Source organism: Salvelinus alpinus, chromosome 29, assembly GCF_045679555.1.
Source record: "Salvelinus alpinus chromosome 29, SLU_Salpinus.1, whole genome shotgun sequence".
NCBI lineage: Eukaryota > Metazoa > Chordata > Actinopteri > Salmoniformes > Salmonidae > Salvelinus > Salvelinus alpinus.
In genome coordinates this window covers 34,299,328-34,312,863 of record NC_092114.1, presented here as the reverse complement: position 1 = coordinate 34,312,863, position 13,536 = coordinate 34,299,328, and the positions used below count along the sequence as shown (strand labels likewise).

At 42.3% G+C, this 13,536-nt stretch overlaps 1 protein-coding gene across 4 annotated transcripts in view; it reads left to right on the top strand.

Moving 5' to 3' along the window:
• The first annotated feature begins 1,622 nt into the window (after positions 1-1,622).
• tpm3 (tropomyosin 3) overlaps positions 1,623-13,536 on the top strand; it is a 37,489-nt gene continuing 25,575 nt past the window's right edge. For 3 of the 4 annotated variants that reach the window (XM_071373728.1, XM_071373729.1, XM_071373727.1), the window contains exons 1-2: positions 1,633-1,905; positions 3,537-3,662. In XM_071373728.1, coding sequence (XP_071229829.1) covers positions 1,792-1,905; positions 3,537-3,662 — 240 coding nt within the window. In that variant the 5' untranslated portion in view covers positions 1,633-1,791. Of the gene's footprint in view, positions 1,906-3,536; positions 3,663-13,536 lie in introns of all 4 variants that reach the window. The other variant, XM_071373726.1, reaches the window with a different exon arrangement.

Below are 13,536 nucleotides of genomic sequence, written 5' to 3'. Positions count from 1 at the left end.
TTCCAGCAACCTTTCGGTTACTGGCCCAACGTTCTAACCGCTAGGCTACCTGCCTCGCCAGTGTAACTGCATTGGAATTGGAAAATCAGTGAGAAGCTGCTCTTGATAATTGTCAGGAAGCCACACCCGTCTCACTCGCGGTTTATGTTCAGAACTAGAAAGTGTAGGCTAAATAGAAAAATGACGCTCAAATTGAAAATGAGGAATTCTATCAACCTGATCGTATGTAGATTTAATCTCACACCTCTAGTGTACGAACTTCGGCTGCATGGGATTTATTTTAATGCAACTCCGTGCAGCCAATGTTCGCTTTAGGTATAGAGCTGCTTGGGGATTTGACGTGTATGTCGGCTAAAGCGGATCTGATTGAATCGAGCCCTAAGTGTTAACTTTTCCACCATGATCTAATCCCTGAACCTCTGACCTTTAACCTAACATTAACTAACCTAACATTAAAATGGAAAGGCGTCTCTCTTTCAGTCACTATCTTTGGCTGTCAAGTTTATGTTTAAGAGCGTTGGAGTTTGCAGTAGGGGTGTTAGGCACATGAGCAGGTGTTGCTGAACTGTTATAAGAGTTATGAAGTAGTATAAGTTTATGACCTCAATATTTACTATGCCATGATTCTTTAGAATAAATTGTTGAGATTAAGTGCTTTCTCCTTGTTAGCATGTTTAGCGTTTCATGTCTAAATGATCAGTGTCTAAAATGTCTAAATGATCCCTGTGTCTAAAATTAATTGTTCAGTTCAATAAAGTTACTTTTTAAGATGATTTGGACATGCTTATATCGGAGACATTGACTTGCATTGGTTTTTGAAAACAAAAGCGAAACATTTTTGCGTTTGGAGACAGTGGCCAGGTAAAAACCAAAGGATAGATTGCTGCCTTGTCGATATAATCCTTATAGGGTAACCAACCCAATATGTAATTTGGATGAATAAGACAAGGTACTACTGTTTGGTGGTTTTGTTGCCAAGGTTGTAAATAAACACTGAAGCTAATATTTTCAACAATTTAAGGTGTGCCCAGAGCTATGCTATCGGGGTTTCCTGATTTGTTATGGGAGTGCCCACTACCCTGCACCCCTAGACACCTCTGTAATTCGAACCCTGTGTGTGTGCATGCATGCGTGTTTGGAAGACAGAAATAGAACTGTTTCTTTTGTTTTATGACAGCATCTGCCTAATCCTCTATTCCCCACTCTCATTGTCCTTCTCTATATTTCTCTCTCCCACCATCTCACTTTTTATTACTAAAAGCCCACACAGCAGGAAACGTACAATATATGTTAAATATGTCAAAGAAAGTGACAGCTGACACAGGAAGACAGAGGGAAATGGATGGGTACTTGGGGACCAGGCTTTCTTTCTGCCGGTAGAAGTTGCCCGTATGCACAGATCTAGAATCCGCTTGCGTTCCCCAAACCTGACCTTAACCATCAGTGGAACAACGCAACATCAAGATAAGTTCATCCTACTTTGCTTTATTATGGAGAGGGAGGATCAGTAGATCTCTTTGAAGAACGGAGCTTTAAAGGATTGAGTTGGGTGGAGCTAGAAGGCTAAAGTGGGAGGTACATGTTTGTGGGTGTGGCCATCTACACTTGGGGATATATATGTTCTCTATCTATCCATGAGTTTGGTCTCTCCTCTGCTCTTTCTCCCTCCCTCCTTCTCTCCCTCTCTCTGTCTCTCCTGTTCCACTGAGTTGACCAGACTTGACTGTCCTGCACCCTGTCCTCCACCCCCTATCTTTTCTCAGTCAAAAAGCCCAAAAAACCTTCGTAAAAATGGAGGCAGTCAAGAAGAAGATGCTTATGTTGAAGCTGGATAAGGAGAATGCTCTGGACGCGGCAGAACAAGCCGATACTGACAAGAAGGCAGCCGAGGAGAGGAGCAAGCAGGTGGGCCAACAACATTAAAGAGAAGGGGGGGAGGCTCTATCATGGATAGGAACATGGACACCTTCAGCGGTCAAGGAGCTAACTATAGGCTACTACTACCCTAGGGAGCAAGACTGGTTACAATGACGTAATTTTTTTGGCGTCATGGTCAGGTTGTATATTTATTGTACTAGTACGTTTTTTTCCGACGTCTTTTTAGTGACCAGAAAAAGACGTGTGGGTGTGTCATAATTGGCATCCTAGTCCATATATATAACACTACTTCTGACCAGAGCCCTGTTTGTATGGTCTGTACAAGTAGAAATCCAATTAACCACCAGAAAATGTCATTTTAACATCCCATGACAAATTTTGCCCACTGGGACAGGGATGGGGGGTGGAAGTCTTGAAAGGTGAAATGGCTTATAGGTTTCCATGATGTGGCTGTGTTATTGAAAATGGTCAGCGGTAGTCATCTGCTTAGATATAACTCGGTTACAACCCCTTGGCCTGTCATTGATAAAAGTTTTAAAAGTTCAGAAGTAATTGGTCAAACAAATGTGAAATGTTAAACCGATATTGCAATATGCTGGTTAGTGAAAGAGTCATCTCACCTGCTTTTCTAGATGTGTTTGTAACGTGTATGTATGTGTGTGTATATATATATATAATTATTATAGATTTTTTTGTAAGGGTTTTCTTTTACATTCCAGTGATTTAATGTATTATTCTTGAAAATTAGGTAACAAGTTCATGACATTACTATAAATACTAGAGGTTAGGATATGGTTAAGAATAGGACCGTGTTAACTGGACTTAACAACTGAATCCAAAGTGACCCATGTCCAGGAAAAAAAAGACACTGGAAAATTCAAAACCAAGCTAAGACAACTTGATAGAAACTTTAGACCATATTTCTCTCATTAGCAAGGCCAGACAGGCTGTCTGTCAAGGCTGGAGTGGTTTAGCTAGTGATCTCTCCACTGAGAAATTGCGAAGAGCTAGACACTAGGATGGAATATGACAGTGGATCCTTTCACTGAGTGATTGTCCATCCAGAGGGAGTATTTATATCTAGATGGCGTTGAAGTGGAACCACGCCAGGCCTGTCATCAGGCTTTAGGTTACTTGTGACAAGAGGACAGGTGAGGCGGCTGCAGAGATGGGTTCAAATAGTATTTGTTTTCTTTCAAATACTTTTTTTTAGCTTGCCTGGCGCAATGGAGCCAATGGAATAGTCTCAAAAGTGTAAAACCGGCCCATGTGCCACCCCAGGAAGGCTCAATCAAATGCTCAAAGTATTTTAAAGAAGAAAACTACTATTTGAACCCAGGCTTGGGTGACAGTCAAGATGCCTTGATGAATGGAGATGGACAGGGCTATGAGGCTATCAGTTAACAAATACTATTTTCACACTAATGAGCCGAGCTTTACTGTGCTGGCCTGGTTATGTATCCACCATAGTTGCTTGAACCTTGCTGGAAAGGTCAAGGTGAAAAGAAAATGTCAGAGTCAGCACAGTACGATTCAGGTCCGCACCATAGTGTGAAAAGAGTGTGCAAATCTCACGCGCCCTTTCTCCATCTCTCTTTCCTCTTCTTGCCCTCCCTCCTTCTCTCACTCTCTCTCTCAACTCTCTCTCTCTCTCTCAGCACGAGGATGAGTTGCTGCAGATGCAAAAGAAGCTGAAGGGAACTGAGGATGAGCTGGACAAATACTCTGAGGCCTTGAAGGATGCCCAGGAGAAATTGGAGGTTGCGGACAAGAAGGCCGCAGATGTAAGTGTGTTGTGTTCTTCCTAGGTCTTACATTAGGTATTACGAGGACAATAAAATAGCTGACCCTGGACCAGTGGTTAGGTGCAACTTCTACCAACTCAGCTCCAGATAAGTAAACTTTCCTGATACCTAAAGACTTGTGTTAGCGCCAAGAACTGATTCCTAGGCTATTTGTTACGTGGGTTAACATGGTCTTAAGGAGCTGGTTAAACACCAGGCCGGTCACATTGGTGCCATGACCTAGATGTTGGGGTTGCTTTGGGAACTATGAGAAGTTCGAAGAGGTGTTGTGGAATTGGTCCAGTGATCATCATCATCATCAACAGCAGAGGGTGTAGAATTGGTCCTTTCAGGCCTCCCGAGTGGCGCAGTGGTCTAAGGCACTGCATCGCAGTTGCTAGCTGTGCCACTAGAGATCCTGGTTTGAGTCCAGGCTCTGTCACAGCCATCCACGACCTGGAGAACCATGGAGCAGCACGCAATTGGCACAGTGTCGTCTGGGTTAGGGGAGGGTTTGATGGGATGTCCTTGGGATGTCCTTGTCCCATCGCGCTCTAGTGACTCCTGTGGCGGGCCGAGCACATGCACGCTGACACGTTCGCCAGCTGTACGGTGTTTCCTCTGGCACATTGGTGTGGCTGGCTTCCGGGTTAAGCGGGCATTGTGTCAAGAAGCGGTGCGGCTTGGTTGGGTTGTGTTTCGGAGGACGCATGGCTCTCGGCCTTCGCCTCTCCCGAGTACAGGAGATGCAGCGATGAGACAAGACTGTAACTACAAATTGGATACCACGAAATTGGGGAGAAACATGGGTAGTCAGATCTAGTCAGATGCTTTAGTATCCCAGATGCTTTAGTAAGTTATAATAGGCTACAAATAAGAGCTTTGAACCTGGAGCGATGCAGGTTCCCATTAAGCATTTAGCAAGCTTGAAGGCACCAAAAGCCTCATACATGCTCATAGTACATACTGTATGTCAAAGCAAACACACTTGTGCTATGAAAACTAGTTTATATATATATTTTACTAGTTAAGTTGACTGAGAACTCATTTACAGGAACAACCTGGGGAATAGTTACAGGGGAGAAATTAGACAACTTGAAGCTGGGGGAAACTAGGTGGCCATGGTATGAGGGCCAGATTGGGAATTTTAAGATAAGTGCCATGGGATCTTTGGTGACCACAGAGAGTCAGGACACCCGTTTAATGTCCCATCCGAAAGACCGCACCCTACACAGGGTAACGTCCCCAATCACTTCCCTGGGGCATTGGGATATTTTATTTTAGACCAAAGGAAAAAGTGACTCCTACTGGCCCTCCAACACCACTTCCAGCAGCATCTGGTCTCCCATCCAGGGACCAACCAGGATCAACCCTGCTTAGCTTCAGAGGCAAGCCAGCAGTTGGATGCAGGGTGGTACACTGACCACAGGAGGTTAAACCTGGTGCCTAGTGTCTCCCCTCCCTCTCTCCCCTCCCTCCCTCCCTCCCTCCCTCCCTCCCTCCCTCCCTCCCTCCCTCCCTCCCTCCCTCCCTCCCTCCCTCCCTCCCTCCCTCCCTCCCTCCCTCCCTCCCTCCCTCCCTCCCTCCCCCTCCCTCCCTCCCTCCCTCCCTCCCTCTCTCCCTCCCCTCCCATTCCCTCCAGTCACCTATCCACAGCTGCTGCTGTTGTTTTATCCACATATTCTGACTATGATGTCATCCAGTCGAACTGTGACTATCACACTAACCATGCTACCATTTAAGGGACAATAGTCATCAATATTCTCACTAGAGTCGAGTTCGTCAAGTCTGGTCCTGGGGGACCAGGCTTTTGTTCCAGCCCAGCACTAACACATCTGATTTAACTAATCAATAAGCCCTTGAGTTGAATCAGGAGTGCTGGTACTGGGCTAAAACAAAAGCTTGTACACCCTGTGGGTCCAAAGGAACAGGTTTGAAGAACACTGGATCTAGTTGCTGTTATGTTACTAGCGATAGAAACAGAAGACACTAACCATCTCCAAAGTCATCTGAGCAACAGATACTATAACCATTCCGACTTTCTGAACACATGACATTTGGATTCACGAGCCAGAGTGCCTTTACCCATACATTGCCAAAGAGGGCCTGTTTTAGTTTAGTCAAGGAGTATGTGAAAACCACAGAGCCCTGCATGTTTCTAGGATGATAACTTAGTGACAGTTTTTGACTGACACTTTTAGTCCTCTTTGGTGAAAGTTCATTTTGAGCAGTAAACCGCTGGAGTTAAGGGTTAACTCTAGTGCTAGGAAGCTAAGATACAATTCAAAAGGTTTGGTTTTCATGCTAATTTTGGATAGTGCACACAGGCTTTACTATCTGAACGCTCCCCAAAGAATGGAATAGAATATAACAGACCTTTTCTTGTCAATTTGCACAGATATTGTTCTTTTTGCTGTGACACTAGATACAAACATGACAGACTGGGAGCAGGACAGGGTCAGCCACAGAGCGGCGCCCCTGGAGAAGTTTGTGGATTAAGGGCTTTGCTCAAGGGCACAGTTGCTGTAGATGGCATGTGAGTTACTGATGCCAGCAATCCTCTAGTTGCCAGGACACGTTTTCCACTGGGATTTGAACCTCCCGTTACCAACCTCCCTCTCTAACCTTGAGGCTATCACAACCAAGACTATACTTGGGTTGCCAATCTCATCCTAGTCCCCTCCCCCCTTTCTATTTCTTTACTGTTCTCTTCCTCTAGTTGTTTAGGTGTCTTTTTCTCATTCTACAATTTCCCTTGCATTCCCTTTATGTCTCAGTAATTCTCTCTCTTCCCTCTCTCTGTATTTCCCCTGGTTGACTGTAATGAAGTGCTTTTCTCCGGACTCTAGATATAGAACAAACAGCAGCTGTCATCATAATAATTTGTCTCAATAGGCAGAATGCATGGAATGACCATGTTGAAATACCAGAGGAGCTTAGGTGTGTGTGTGTGTTGCAGTAAATAGGTCTTGTGGTGCCTTGGAGTGATGATTACCCAATAACCCGTATGGTTTACAACCAGCCAAGGTCATTACGGGTGTTATGTGCTCTTGTCTGGTCAGTCTGCCCTACGCTGTCTGTACAGTTATGTGGCAAAATCATGTGACTGTGCGTGTGTGAGCCTCAACATTGCGTTTAGTGGTCTGAAAGGGGGACAGAATGGGGCATAACATAAATACCAGAGGAGGGGGATGTACAGCTGCCTCATTGGAGAAGACAATGGGACAGACTTACTAAATGCAAAAAACATTCAACGTTGTATATGCACTCACCTCCGTATGTATTTGGACAGTGAAGTTACATTTGTTTATTTGTCTCCTTACTCCAGCATTTTGATTTGAGTTCAAATGTTTCATATGAAGTGACAGTACAGAATGTCCCCTTTTATTTAAGGGTATTTTCATACATTACCTTTTAGAAATGAAAACACTTTATATATCTAGTCCCCCCCATTTGAAGATGTCATAAGTATTTCAACAAATTTCAATCATATTGTATTAAAGTAGTCAAATGTGTAGTATTTGGTCACATATTCCTAGCACACATTGTCTACTCTACAAACTTGATGGATGGATATGCAGTTTGTTTTGGTTGTGTTTCGGGTAATGTTTTGCCCAAAATGAATGGTGAAAAATGTATGATGTAATTTTTGAGTAAATGTTATGGTAAATAAGAATAGATCTTTTTTAACACTTCTACATTAATGCGGATGCTACCTTGATTACGGATAATCATGAATGAATCATGAATAATGACAATCATACCCCCAAAATCATGAATAAAGATCATACCCCAAAGAAAATGCTAACCTCCCATGTTATTGGTAATGGTGAGAAGTTAGCATATTTTGTTGTAGCTTCTAAACGGCATCTCACTCGCCATTACTCATGGTTCATTCATGATTTTTCTTAATCATGGAATTATTAAGAAGTGTTCAGAAACATCTTATCTACTCACTTAGAAAGAAAATTACTCCAGTCATCATTCACCGTTCAGTTACTATTGGGCAAAGCATAACACAACCAAAACAAACTGCAAATGCATACAAAATGGTTGTAGTCACAAGCTTAATGTAGTCATTGCGTGCAAGAAATATGTCCAAATACCTATGATTTCTTCACATGGGTGGGACCAGATACATAAAGTGCTTTCATTTCTAAACGGTAAAACAGATATGTATAAAAATACCTCAAATAAAAGGTGACATTATGTACTGTCGTCTCATGAAACGTTTGATCTCAAATCCAAAATGCTGGAGTATAGAGACAAATGTACAATTTTTGCTTCACTGTCCATACGAAGGGAAGTGTTATTTTGCCTGGCTACCCATACTCCTTACTATACACCACACCCAGGGACGTTAGTTTTTTCTCCGCAATGAGTCTGGATCTGAGGACCTCCCCGACCCTACACCAAATGCGAACACATTCGGGCAGTCTTATTGGTCCAGAAAGCGATAGGTTGACCAGAGCCAGAACACACTTTGGTAAAGCAGCGGTTTGAAAATTAGTCATTGGCGTTGATACTCTGATTGGTTAGAGACGATCCAATCCCTAATTACTTTGTTTTGTACAACTCCCCTCGTCACCAGAAATGACTTCAATGATGGCATCCTCAGACTAAATAAAGTATGTAGCGAACGACAGAGCAGTGGAAGAATTTAGGGTGCATTGTCAGGTTACATGTATTTAGGTTGGCCCCCACCTTCTTTCCCCTATAGCTGGTTATGTCCTAAATATCTCCCCCAGAATAGAATCATTGTTGCATAGAGACAACTAGATCAACATGAAGCAATAGTGTCAAAGAGATTAGTGAAAGGCATTTATCCCTGCAGTGTATTCAGATCTCTCCAAATGCTGCTCTGCACTGTGTGTGTATTTGTGACTGTGTGTGTGCTTTTTTTCTGTGGTCCTTTTGCGTATGCAATGTGTGTGGTTGTCTGTGTGTGTGTCGTTTCCAGTGTTACTGAGTCTCAGAGGAGTCAGAGTTCTAAACAGTTGGGACAGACCTCTCTTTAACCTACGTGGACCTTCTGCCTCTCTCCACATGCTCGGGATTAGCGTCATAATAAGCAACGCTAAAGGACAGTTTTATGACTGGCTGAGTATGCCTAGCTCCTTACGCTCTTGTATTAAATCACGGGTACCCAGCTTTCAGCAAGAGGGTAAAGGGCAACTCAATCTTCACACATTAAGGAGCTCTCAAAGATCCAGCCTTTCAGCAGCACTACTTAGCCAGCAGCTAATGGCTAAAACAAATGTCCATTCAACTCCTGCTGAAGGCATAGTTTAGCATGCAGTACTTACTAACAGCTAACACATTTTAGCATGTAGGCTACCGCTATGCCCTTTCTTACCATGATAACTCCTGCTAACAAATTTGACCTGAAATCTAGGTCTAGGAAATTTAGTCTAGATGTAGCCTACATTTTCCTCTGTCCAAATCACTAAGACCTTAAACTGGTCCACACACAAGGAAACAGTTGAAAAGAATGCACAACAGTTCAAACAGTTCACAGTTCTACAGCTGCACCATTGAGAGCATCTTGACTGGCTGCATCACTGCTTGTATGGCAACTGCACTGCCCTCACTACAGAGGGTGGTGCGGACAGCCCAGTACATCACTAAGGCGGAGCTCCCTGCCATCCAGGACCTCTACATCAGGCAGTGTGAAGGCCTGAAAAATTGTTAAAGACTCCAGCCTCCCAAGCCATAAACTCTTCTCTCTGCTTCCACACGGCAAGTGGTACTGAAGCATCAAGTCTGACAACAACAGCTCCTGAACAGTTTCTATCCTCAAGCCATAAGACTGCTAAATAGCTAACAAAATGGCTACATGGACTTTCTGAATTGACCCTTCTATAATTTTGTGGGGTCTCTACACACACACACACACACACACACACACACACACACACACACACTTAATTTGCAAACACATACAACATTTTAACGTCGGGCCGTTTAACGTCGGGCCGTTTAAGATCAGGGAAGACGATTTGTTTTTCTATGAGCATGGCCTTATTTCTAGGACAGCATATTGGATGACTGTCATTCATATTCCATTCGTCCAGCACAGTATAACATCGATAGGTTTAAGCTACTACATGATAGTTGAATGTGACCTATACCCATCATGAGGTTGCTGTAACATAGCCTATAAATGAAACTTTATAAAGTAGGTGCACAGGTCAAGAGACAAATTGGAGTAATCAAGGTGACAGACAGTGACACATTCAATACTGCCTTGCACACTCTTGCCTGCATCTAGCTGATCTGGGGTGTAATCATTAGTCCAAACAGTTGCAACTAAAATGAGATTTTCTATTGGGCAAATTCAGGTAGGTCCATCCCCGTTCTGTTCCGTTTGTTTCCATTTAAAGAAACGTTTTGCAACAGAACTGGCGGAATGAATACACCTACACACACAGTTCACTTTCATAGCAGCCATATACAAACAGCATCATCACTTGTTCGTTGAATAATTCCTTCTCACATCTACGCGCTCTCCTCCTTTCACTTTTTCCCTTTGCTTGTGGACTTCAGTGCACAAAACATCTGTCTGTGACAAGGCAAAAAAATGTATCCAAGCCAAACCTTCATACCAAAACCACTAACCGCTACACAGCCTACATCATCACCATATTAGCTAACGCCGTAGTCAACATAGTTACTAGAACTAAAGTGATATTAAACGCACTCTCCCACAATCCAATCCATTTGTACAATCACACAGTACAGTAGTTACACCGGCGGGCCCCAGTGGCAATAAATGCATTAAACCAAAAGCTTACCTTCACTTGGAAAAGTTGCAGTGTAGGATAACCTTAGGATAGCCAACATAAATAGCATTCCTCAGGTTTTGAGTAGGCTAAATTAGCTGCATTAGCTAGCTAAGTAAATAAGTAAGTGAAAGGTAAACTAGGAAGAAGAAGAAAATACAATGAAATATGGCTAGCTCTATCTGTCTGCTACTTCTCCTTATTTATTTTTTTTATAAATGAATTTGTTAAAAACTGTTCAACTATTGTTTTTCTCTCTCTGAGTCAACAACTCACCACATGTTATGCACTGCAGTGCTAGCTAGCTGTAGCTTATGCTTTCAGTACTAGATTCCTTCTCTGATCCTTTGATTGGATGAGCAACATGTCAGTTAATGCTGCATGAGCTTTGATAGGTTGGAGAATGTCCTCCGGAAGTCTTCATAATTACTGTTTAAGTCTATGGAAGTGGGTGAGAACCATGAGCCTCCTAAGTTTTGTATCTTACCCAGAGAAGGACAGAAGCTAGCTGTCCTCCTGCTACACCATGGTGCTACCCTACAGAGTGCTATTGAGGCTACTGTAGACCTTCATTGCAAAACATTGTGTTTTAATCAGTTATTTGGTGACATTAATATATTTAGTAGTTTCATATAAAAAGGATGGATAGCTTTTAATGTTTCACTATTTTATGTTTTTTGCAATTCACTGAGTATGATGGTCCTCCCCTTCCTCCTCTGGGGAGCCTACACCGACGCACACACATTCATACTGACTCTACACACGCACGTACGCACGCACGTATGCACGCACGCACGTATGCACGCACACACACACACACACACACAATCATCATATACGCTGTTGCTACTCTGATTATCATTTATCCTGATGCCTAGTCACCCTACCCCTATACATATATAATTATACCACTCCAGTATCCCTGCACATTGTAAAGATGGTATTGGCAGACCCTGGAACTGACCCTGTATATAGCTTACTTACTTTTTTGTTCCACTTGACTTTTTCTATTTATTGATTTATTTTATAGTACTACTGGATTGTTGGGAAAGAGCAAAAAGGCATTTCACTGTACTTGTGCATGTGACAATGAAACTTTAAACGTGAAAATAGCCTCAACTTAACTAAGACACAAATGTCATGGAATAATTGTTATATTTTTTTCAATAAACTTACTGTTACAAACTTAGTTCTACATCTAATTAGACCTATATACAAGTAACATTTCACAGTTATGTAAATGTATAGGGATACTTTGGCCATAGCAATGCAGAATCACTGACCACATTTACATGCACACCAAATATCCCGTTATTTTTTCAGAATACTCAAGTATTCTGTTTTTGAGTTGACTCATATAAACATCATATCCCATTTACAATAAAAAGCTTGTATTCAGGTTGAGAACCCCGGATAAGATGCTTAGGATATGCTGATCTAAAACGGGATATTGTGGCATGTAAAAGTCTTGTCCCGTTTAGTCTCATAATATACGAAACTGAGCCTGCGCGGACCGTGAAAAACCGCGTCCTGCGCATGCTCAGTTTCGCATATTATGGGTGTAGAGTGACGTTTTCATCTGCTTGTCAATCAAATCAATTCAAAAAGTAGGCTACCTGCGCAGGTTGATCAACAATAATAATTTAGCCTATTATAATTAATTTACTATAATTTAAATTAAGTTTCTACTTATAATTTCCGACATTTGGTAGACCATTTGTTTGTCAACTACTTTTGATACACGCAGCTTCCCTTCTGTCACAAACGTGTTGCCCCAAAATACTAAATAAAGTAGAATAATGTCAGACATTGATCGAATGAATGCATTAGTAATCTAGATAACAGCAGTAAAGTTGTCTGTATCGTTTAGGGACCGGGGAGAAAATGCAATTTCTCCAAAACAGTGGAATGATTGATCCTGTACAAAGGTCACGACTTCCGCCGAAGTTGGCTCCCCTGCCTGTTCGGGCGGTGCTCGGCGGTCGTCGTCACCGTCCTACTAGCCGCCACCGATCCCTTTTTCGTTTGTCTGTTTGTTTTGTCTTATTAGTTTCACTTGTGTTTCTGTTGTTTTCGTTTAATGAGCTTCCCTATATTTAGTAGGTAGACCCGCCCTTGTTTTGTGCGGGATTGTCTTTATTTTGTTACGTGTGTGCATTGTAGGCTGAGGTGGATTTTCTTTCTTACACTTGACACCCTGTGGTTTTTGGGTTGTCACGTTGTATGTCCGCGCCCTGTGTTGGGCTTATATTTTGTGTGTGCCTTAGTAAAGAGCGCTATACCCCAGTGGAACTCTCTCTGCGTCTGATTCCTGCACCCACTTAGTCCCGCGTGACAACAAAATTCAATTGAATTGGATTTATTTTGTGCAACAGACAAAAACAACAAAATGCACAATGCGAACCCAGAGGATATCACTTGAAAGTATTAATTAAAACGCTTGTTTCCAAAGTGGTCCTCGATGGTTCATCGTGTGTGACTGTGCTTGGTATGTGTACATTTGTCCTAATGTCATGAGTTTGACCAGTTTTAAGGAAATTAAAAGCTGATAAAACGGCAAAACACTCTTCTGATAAGACTTCAGCTCGTCTTGGTTGCATATTTTATGTGGTTGAAATACTGTGCTTGCATATCGGTGTAAAAAACAAAACATTCATTTGCATTTTCTCAAGAGATGCTGAAATAAATATGTATCCACTACATGTGAGAGGTTATAGGCCTAGAGTCAGTGTCCATATTTGTTACTATTTCATTTAACCCATATGAATTTAAATTAGGAATATTCTGTTTATTCATGACTACAGTTATACTCATGAGAAAAATATCAAAGGTGCATGTAAACAGCTTATCCCGAATAAAACCTTAGCGGGATATGAGCTTCTATTCGGAATACTGTGTGCATGTAAACGTGGTCAATGTGCAGACACTCACTCAACGTCTAAAATTGTCTCACAGTGCCAAACATGTGGTCTGGGGCGACACTTGGTGGTCACAACTGGAAGTTCAAGTGGACAATCAATTCACCTACTGAGAACCATTCACACGAGTGAACAACAAGGTCGTGTTTTTTAGGCACCAAACGGAAGAAAACA